General features: G+C 53.4%; 1 protein-coding gene across 1 annotated transcript; it reads right to left on the bottom strand.

Annotated features, from left to right (window-relative positions):
* Nucleotides 1–6,630: 6,630 nt before the first annotated feature.
* Nucleotides 6,631–9,226, bottom strand: LOC129117659 (olfactory receptor 52B2-like). Its single transcript, XM_077192437.1, has one exon. It carries the CDS (start codon nucleotides 9,054–9,056, stop codon nucleotides 7,869–7,871), a length of 1,188 nt encoding a protein of 395 aa, XP_077048552.1. The 5' UTR covers nucleotides 9,057–9,226; the 3' UTR covers nucleotides 6,631–7,868.
* Between the last annotated feature and the right edge of the window lie 244 nt (nucleotides 9,227–9,470).

Here is a 9,470-nt window from a genome sequence, read left to right as displayed (position 1 = left end):
GCCCCTGAGGGGATGTTGTCCTTTTATACTGCAAACTACATAGAACATATTGACACTTAATGCCAATATCTATCACCTGTGTTAGTGCACTTCTACTCTAAATATAACATACTGACACTTAATGCCAATACCTATCACCTGTGTTAGACAGTGCACTTCTACTCTAAATATAACATACTGACACTTAATTCCAATACCTATCACCTGTGTTAGTGCACTTCTACTCTAAATATAACATACTGACACTTAATTCCCAATACCTATCACCTGTGTTAGTGCACTTCTACTCTAAATATAACATATTGACACTTAATTCCCAATACCTATCACCTGTGTTAGTGCACTTCTACTCTAAATATAACATATTGACACTTAAATCCAATACCTATCACCCATGTTAGACAATGAGCTTCTACTCTAAATATAACATATTTACACTTAATTCCAATACCTATCACCTGTGTTAGTGCACTTCTACTCTAAATATAACATATTGACACTTAATTCCCAATACCTATCACCTGTGTTAGTGCACTTCTAAATATAACATACTGACACTTAATTCCAATACCTATCACCTGTGTTAGACAGTGCACTTCTACTCTAAATATAACATATTTACACTTAATTCCAATACCTATCACCTGTGTTAGTGCACTTCTACTCTACATATAACATATTGACACTTAATGCCAATACCTATCACCTGTGTTAGACAGTGCACTTCTACTCTAAATATAACATATTGACACTTAATTCCAATACCTATCACCTCTGTTAGACAGTGCACTTCTACTCTAAATATAACATATTGACACTTAATTCCAATACCTATCACCCAGGTTAGGCAGTGCACTTCTACTCTAAATATAACATATTTACACTTAATTCCCAATACCTATCAATCACCTATGTTAGACAGTGCACCTCTCTCTACTCTAAACCAATCCCAAAGTGCCAGCATCACTGCAGAAAATGGAGAAGAAGAAGAGGAAAGGCCAGACACACCCAAGTTCCTCCATCTTGTCCCCAAAACCCCCATACCAAAAATCCTAAAATCTACATTTTCACCCTGTGATAATTTTATTATTACACTATTCAAACCTGTGTGACTTTCAGGTCCTCATACAAAGCTGGTAACTTGCTCCAGGGGTCACAATCAAACCCACAGGTGCTCTGGGCTGTGTGCCAGGGTCTCTGAGCCCCCCAGCGGGGTCCTTGGTAACTCTGGACACCCGGAGGGATGCACTGAGTTCCGACACCTCCCTGCAGTGAGAGCAGGACCCAGCACCCAACACAGACCAGCATGGGGAGCCCTCTCCAGCCCAGGTACCCCCAGGGTGGAGCACAGGACAGGGATCCTGCCTGGCTGGGTGCTGACGTGTCCCCAGGCAGCACAGCTCACCATTCCTCACCTGCAGGAGCTGGGGAATCACTGAATCACTGAATCACACAAGGTCTGGGCTGGGGGGGACCTTAAATCCCATCTCATTGCACCCCTGCTGTGGCAGGGACACCTTCCCCTGTGCCAGGCTGCTCAGAGCCCACCCAGCCTGGCCCTGGGCACTGCCAGGGTGGGGATCCCAGAGCTCTTTGGGCAGCCTGTGCCAGGGGGGTGTAAGGAAATGGCCCCAAGAGCAGCTGAGTGAGGAGGTGGCTCATGGCCAGCACTGCTCCTGGCACAGACACCTTGACTTCTGGGTCACCTTTTAACTGGGAATAGTAAATATGGGGCAGTTTGCTTTATCAGGGTGCCCTTCCACTGTCCTGGCCCCTTCATCCTGGCTGGGAGCTGGAATTTCTGCTGCTGGAACCTTGGAGATGAGAGCATCTCCTGCCTGCGGCTGCCAAGCTGGAGCAACGCTCAGAATCAGAGTCACTGAGGCTGGAAAAGCCCTCTGAGACCAAAGTCCAGCCATTCCCTGCACTGCCAGGGCCACCACTGACCATGTCCCCAGGTGTCACATCCACAGGGCTGTGAAATCCCTCCAGGGATGGGCACTCCAAAGCTCCCTGGGCAGCTGTGCCAGGGCTGCACAGCCCTGTCTGGGAAGCAATTGTCACAATATCCAACGTGAACCTCCCCTGGTACAGTTTGAGGCTGATTCCTCCTGTCCTGTCCCTGTTCCCTGGGAGCAGAGCCCAAATCCCTGGCTGTGCCCTCCTGGCAGGGACTTGTGCAGAGCCACAAGGGCCCCTGAGCCTCCTTTGCTCCAGCCCCAGCCCCTGCCCAGCTCCCTCAGGGATTCTGCAGCCCCTGCCCAGCTCCCTCAGGGATTCCCCAGTCCCTGCCCAGCCCCATTCCCTGCCCTGGACACGCTCCAGAAGATCCACTCTGGATGTGCCAGGAGTTAAATCCTGAAAAGGCTGAACCAGCAGTGCCAGGTCCCAGCCTTGCTCTGTCACCCAGCCCAGCCCCTGCCCTGTTTGTCGCAGCCCAGGGGTGCACAGGGTGGGTGGGGAGGGGGCTGTGCTCTCCCTGAGCCTCTGGGGGGGCACAGGGACCTGGCCAGGTCTGTCCCTGGCATTTCCTGCAGCTGCACTCGTTACCTGCACTGCACAGCCCTGCAGAGCCTCAGGCTGCCCTCGCCTGTCAGAGCCCAGGACATTGCTCTGCCTGCCCTGGGGGGCTCGAGACCCTGCCTGGGGGCTCAGAGACCCTGGCACAGAGCCCAAGACCCCCATCCGTGCCTTTGATTGAGCCCTTGGAAAAAATTACCAACCTTATATGAGGATCTGCAGGCCACAAAAGTCTAAGTAGAATGATAGTGAATTTATCACAGGGTGAAAATGTAAAATTTTGGGGATTTAGAATGGGGGTTCAGGGGGCAAGATGGAGGAATCTGGGCATGTCCAGCCTTTCTCCTTCTTCTTCTTGGCCTCCATCTTCTGCTGTGATGGTGGCACTTTTGGATTGGTTTAGAGTAGAGGTGCACTGTCCAACATAGGTGATAGGTATTGGGAAGTAATTGTAAATAAAGCACATGTAGATCTCAGTATAAAAAGCCAACACCACTCCAAGGGCAGTCAGTGTGCCACAAACCAACCTGCCAGACAGACCTCAGCAGGTCAGAGAAACAATGTGATAAATAACAGGAAATAAACAACCTTGAGAATGAGAAGAGAGGAATCCTGACTCCTTATTTGACTGCCAGGCTGGGAAAAAGAGACTTTCTAACAAACCTCAGGGTGGCTCTGAGCAGCAGAAGCCCCGAGAGTCACCACCCCATCACTGATGCTCCTGGGCCACAGCCACCTCTGCACAATTCCTGTCCTGCCCCTGGAGCACAGAGAGGCTCCCAGGGCTGTGCCTGCGCCAGCCTGGGCTGGCAGGGACACGGTGAGAGCTCTGCCCCTGCCTGCAAGTGCTTTAGGACCCAGAACTGTTTGAACTTTTTGGGGCTCTGAGCTGGAGGTCAGCAGACATCCCTGCTAAAAACCTCTCAGGTGATTTTGTCTCCATTTCTGATTTTTTGGACCACTGGAATTGGACCCCCCAGAAGCCTGCAGAGACCCTCGGCAGGGAATTGCAGTCAGCAGCTCCCTGAGTGCCAGCACCCTTCAGGGAGCTGTCAGGGACCTCTGGGACCAGCAGGAATCTCCAGTCCATGAGATCAAACCACGCACCCAACACTTGCCCCCAAGGCTGAGTCACCCTCTCATTTCAGCAAGGAGGTGATGCTGTTCATTATCTGCCTTCTGTGGAGTGGGATTTTGTTGTAGTAAGGCTGGAAAACCATCAAGAAAGGCTTCATGAAATCAAGGCTGCTCTCCAGGCTGGCCTTGCCAAGCCGGCCCTTTGCGAGTTCCCTCGTGAAAGCCGCCCTGGTGTGAGCAGCTCGTTAGCAAAACAATCTACTCCTGCCTGAAAAACAACCAGCACTTGTACAAAGTGTTTTTGCACCGTTAGAGGGAAAAATGAAAACTATCTTTTATAAAGAACTGTCCCTGCAGGTACTCACAGGGTTTGAGTGACCAATCAATACAGAATAACAACTTGTTATTAACCAATAAAGTTAATTGGCAAGGAAGCTCCTGACCAATTGGGGTCACACAGGAGGTCTGTAAAAATGATACAAAAACGAGTTACATGAATAAAGAAGAGGCTTTTTCCACCATGAAGAAAATGGAGTCCGTGATTTATTCCCATAGGATTTTATTAAATTAACATTCCACAGAATGATGGAATCATCCTGGTTCTCCCCCTTCCACTGGACCCATCCAGCCTGGCCTGGAGCACTTCCAGGGATCCAGGGCCATCCTGACCCAGGAGCTCCCAGCGGGCTCCCCACCCATCCCAGGTGGGCTCCACGCCCCCAGGTGCTCCCTGGCACTGAGGGGGACCCTCCCCTGCCCATCCATCCCTCCGGGAGCCTCTGTCCTGCCCTTTGCCAGGCAGTGCCGAGAGAGCAGAGCTCAAACCAGAGAATTCTGCTCTAAATGAGGGACAGGTACCCAGCACCATGTTTGTGAACAGAAACAAAGCTGAGAGGGAAAGGGCCCCTGAGCCTGGCACACCCTGAGCTCTGTCCCTGTCCCTGCAGCACTGCCATCCCTCCCCAGCCCTGTCCCTGTCATCCCTCCCCAGCCCTGTCCCCAGCCCTGTCCCTGTCCCTGCAGCACTGCCATCCCACCCCAGCCCTGTCCCTGTCCCTGCCATCCCTCCCCAGCCCTGTCCCTGTCCCTGCAGCACTGCCATCCCTCCCCAGCCCTGTCCCTGTCCCTGCCATCCCTCCCCAGCCCTGTCCCTGTCCCTGCAGCACTGCCATCCCACCCCAGCCCTGTCCCTGTCCCTGCCATCCCTCCCCAGCCCTGTCCCTGTCCCTGCAGCACTGCCATCCCTCCCCAGCCCTGTCCCTGTCCCCAGCCTGGCTCACAGCCCGGGGCTCCATCTCCCCTCCAGTGCAGGCTCAGCTCCTTCTCCAGCACAGAAACATTCACTGAGGCCACACGAGGGTTTCACAGTGACTTCCACTTATTGCCCACAGATTCCTGAGATTCCATTTACTTCTTTCATGTGGGAAAAACACCCTTTGAAATGATAGAATAATGGAATTCTATGAAATGATAGAATAATGGAATGGTGGAATGGTTGGGGTGGGAAGGGACCCTAAAGCTCATCTTGTTCTAACTCTGTGTCATGGCAGGGAGCCTTCCTCCCTCCCTCCCAGGCAAAGATGCCTGTAATCCAAACACACTCACAAAAGCCATGAACTGAGCTAAAACCACAATGGGCGTCTCCAGATTTGGAAAAAAAATATCAAGGAGCTGTGGTTTCCCACCCTGTGTGAGTTATTAAGCTGACATTTTAACCACCTTGCAATATAAATCTCCCTGCTTGGCTGGCTAATGCCCCATTAGGCACGGGCCCCTGGCCAGGAATGGCCCAGCTGGTGATTCATTGACTTGGGGACATTTCCCTGGGCAGTTTCTCCTGACCTGGCCCCACCTCCAGCCAAGGAGCCGAGCAGGGGCTCACATTCAAATCTGCCTCCTCCGTGGTGTAACACCATCCTGGGAAAGCCCAGGAGCAGCCAGATCCACAGAGCCGTGGGGGCACAGAGCAGTTTGGGCTGGAAAGGACCTTAAATCCCATCGCTGCCATGGCAGGGCCACCTTCCACTGTCCCAGGCTGCTCCCAGCCCCATTTATTGACAAATCCAGGGGGCAGCTCGATTGTTCTCGGAGCTGCCCACAGCAACGTGCTCTCCTGACAGATTTCCCTTCTCACAGCTCCATCTCCTATCAAAAATCACATGGCAGCTCTGTGCAAACACTCTTTTTTTTCCCTTTTTGCTAAGAAAGCCAAGGCAAACACGAAGGTTTGGGGACATGAAAAGCCCAGCGACAGCAGCAGCTTTTGTACCAGCTCCGTTATCTCTGCTGCTAGACAAACAGCCTTTAATGAACAGACTTTCATTTCCCCTGTGCCCGTCACAGGGTGCCACCTTTGATCAAATCAGAGGGAAATAAAACAAAGAAAAGAAAAAACGTGATGCAAAAGTGAAAAACTTTTGGGGGGTTCTGATCTGAAACCATGAATCCGTCTCTTGCCCTTTTCTTGTGAGGCCGTGGCAGCATCACTGCTGTGGCTGGAGCAGAGTTTGCTGGGTTGGTCTCAGCCCCTGTGCCATTCAGGTGTGAACACACCTGGTGTGCCCCGGGCTCCTGCCCTGCCCCAGGACACGGGGTGTGATCAGCCCCAGCCAGGATGGCCCCACAGCAGGGCCCTGATGCAGGCACAGCATTTCACAGAGCCCAGGTCCTGGCAGAGCCATTCCCAGGCCACCACCGCTCCAAACGAGGCAGCTCCAGGTGTGCAGCAGAGCCTTCTTCACCTGGGCAGGTCCCACAGGGCTCTGCAGCCCAGCCGGGCTGTGGGACTGCAAGCGCTGGCTGCCCCCAGGAGTAACACCAGGAACACACCAGACCCTTCATGGGGTCTCACAGGTGGCACCGGGTCAGACCATCCCACTCCTGCAGTGCTGTGAGAGCTGTGGGGCCTCCAGAAGGGGCTCCCTGAGCACCACAGCCCAAACTCTCTGGTCACTGCCTGGATGAGGCAGAGCTGTGCTGCCAAGACAGAAGGCATCCCTGTCGCCCCCATTTTTTAAGTTTTTCTAAGCCTTCTGATGTTTACATTTTTGTAACAAACTTCTCACACATTTTATGTAAATAACATGCTGTTTTGCATTCTTTTATGGAAGAAGAGAAATTTAATGAACTGTTGTTTGTCCAGTGTCATTGGAGAGGTGGCACTGTCACCCATCAATCCACTGTCACTTTTAGAAATCTATAAATGTTAAGAGTCAAAAATTAAAAGTTCTCTTTTTACCATCAAAAACTGCGTGTCCATATCGTGTTATTTCATGTCCTATAGTGACACATCCCTGTGGGATGTGCTGGGTGTAGGAAACCTCTGTCCCTTTACACACCGCTCTGAAGGCTTAAATTGCATTTGGGGGTGATGGTTTAAGGGAAATGTTTCTCTCAAACAAGGGACAATAAAGCCTTTCCCAAGCTCTCAGAGCACTTCAGCAGGGAGTGCCAGGGTCCCTCAGCAGCGAGGGCAGGAGGACAAAGCCCCTCTGTGCCATGGTGAGCACTGTGGAGCCCATCCAGCCATGCTTGGTGTGCCATGCTTCAGTCTGACGACCAACAAGGTGTCCATGGTGTGGTCTCTGTTGGAAAGGTGAAGGAACAGGCAGAAATGAAGCTGTAGGACAGCAAACATAACCAGCTGCAGCAGGTGACAGCGAGTCGGCAGGTCTGAGTGCCTGGATGCTTCTCAGCTGCTCCTGCCCAGTCTCTGCTAGTGAAGGAAATCCAGGGGAAGCAGCTCCAGGAGAAACCAGCAGCAGTGGAGGTGCTGATGAGCCAAGCCCACGTTCCCAGAACCCCCACCACCTTCAGCTTCCCTGGAAGCCCTTGGGCAGATGGGCTCCTCCAGGCCCAGCAGCGCTGCAGCCTTGGTGCTGCTCTCCAGACCCCATCCCGCATCCCAGAGCTGTCCCATGTCCCAGAGCTGTCCCCCATCCATCCCTGCTGTCATATCTAGCGCAAGAGTTCCATTGTCATTACACCGCAAGGGTTCCACATTGCCAGAGTTTTGTACCCCCTTGATGTTTCTTGTAGGCAGCTCCTCCAGGCACTGACTCTTCCTCATCCTCACAGCAGCCAACTGGCTCCAGTTCCTACCAATCCATTCTTTTATAACACTCTTCTTCTGATTGGCCACAGGTGTGACCTGTTAAAATCAGGCCTGCTCCTAATCCTTAATGATTGGCTCAGCTGCAACTCTTTAGGGGGTAAGATTGCTTTCTGTACTACCTTTATTCACTTATGTTCTACCCCCTCCATGTCCCTGCTCAGCAGCTGTCCCCCCAGGCGGGGCAGGCACAGCCCGTCCCCGCGGGGCAGAGCAGGCGGGTGACGCGCTCGCGGATCTGCCGCGTCCTCACCCCGTAGACGATGGGGTTGAGCATGGGCGGCACCACCACGTAGAGGTTGGCCAGCAGGATGTGCACCTGCCCGGGGATGTGGCGGCCGAAGCGGTGGGTCAGGAAGGAGAAGAAGGCGGGCACGTAGAACATGAGGATGACGCAGAGGTGGGAGCCGCAGGTGCTGAGGGTTTTGAGCCGCGCCTCGCGGGTGGGCAGGCGGAACACGGTGCGGAGGATGAGCGCGTAGGAGGCGGCGATGAGCACCACGTCCAGGCCCGAGGAGAGCAGCGCCGTGGTCAGCCCGTACCAGACGTTGGCGCGGATGTCGGCGCAGGCCAGGCGGGCGATGCCCATGTGCTCGCAGTAGGTGTGGGGCATGACGTTGTGCCCGCAGTAGGGCAGGCGCTTCAGCAGGAAGATGGGCGGGCACATGATGCACAGCCCGCGGGCCACGGCGGCCGCCGCCACCTTGGCAATGGCCGAGGGCGTCAGCAGGGCCCCGTAGCGCAGCGGGGCGCACACGGCCACGTAGCGGTCGAAGGCCATGGCCAGCAGCACCGAGGACTCCACGATGAAGCTGAAGTGGGTGAAGAACATCTGCGTGATGCAGGCGTCGAAGGAGATCTCCCTGGCGCCGAACCAGAAGATGGCCAGCATTTTGGGCACGGTGGTGGTGGACAGCAGCAGGTCCGAGAGGGCCAGCATGGCCAGGAACAGGTACATGGGCTCGTGCAGGCTGCGGTCCGTGGTGATGAGGAAGAGGAGCAGCAGGTTGCTGAGCACGGCGGTGAGGTACATCAGGCAGAAGGGCACGGAGATCCAGATGTGGGACTCCTCCATGCCCGGGATGCCCGTCAGCACAAAGGTGATGGGGTCGAAGCTGCTCTCGTTGAGCTCGTACATGGCGCTCCCGGGCTCAGCCCCGGCCTGACCCGGCTCTAAGCAGGAAGCAGAAGGGACAAACCAGCCCTGTGAGCCTGGCCTTGCCCATGACACCTGAGAGATGCTGCAAAGCAGGACACAGGTGACAAGGCTCCTGCCTTCCGCCCCACGGGCTGCCCTCCCTCGCTGTGTTCTGGACAAAGGACCCTGTTCGTCCTGCCATGTAGCCATGATATTTTCTGAAAAATCCTTTCCTTAGGATTTTTTCTCCTGAGAAGCTGAGAGGCCTCAGGAACAAAGTGTAAGCATTGATTATCTGCTGCTGTGGAATGCAACAGGTGCATCTATGATTGGTCTCATGTGGTTGTTTCTAATTAATGGCCAATCACAGCCCAGCTGGCTCAGACACTCTGAGCCACAAGCCTTTGTTATCATTCTTCCTTTTCTATTCTTAGCTAGCCTTCTGATGAAATCCTTTCTTCTACTCTTTTAGTATAGTTTTAATATAATATATATATATTAAAATAATAAATCAAGCCTTCTGAAATATGGAGTCAGATCCTCGTCTCTTCCCTCATCCTGGGACCCCTGCAAACACCATCACACTGCCAGTCCTACCAAGTGTGGCTGGAAGAAAAACATCTG

Source organism: Agelaius phoeniceus, chromosome 2, assembly GCF_051311805.1.
Source record: "Agelaius phoeniceus isolate bAgePho1 chromosome 2, bAgePho1.hap1, whole genome shotgun sequence".
Classification (NCBI taxonomy): Eukaryota; Metazoa; Chordata; class Aves; order Passeriformes; family Icteridae; genus Agelaius; species Agelaius phoeniceus.
This window is presented reverse-complemented; position numbering and strand designations above follow the sequence as displayed.

Bases quoted from the DNA above. Each gene is read 5' to 3' on its own strand.
- LOC129117659 (XM_077192437.1), bottom strand. From the start codon at position 9,056: ATGGCTACATGGCAGGACGAACAGGGTCCTTTGTCCAGAACACAGCGA.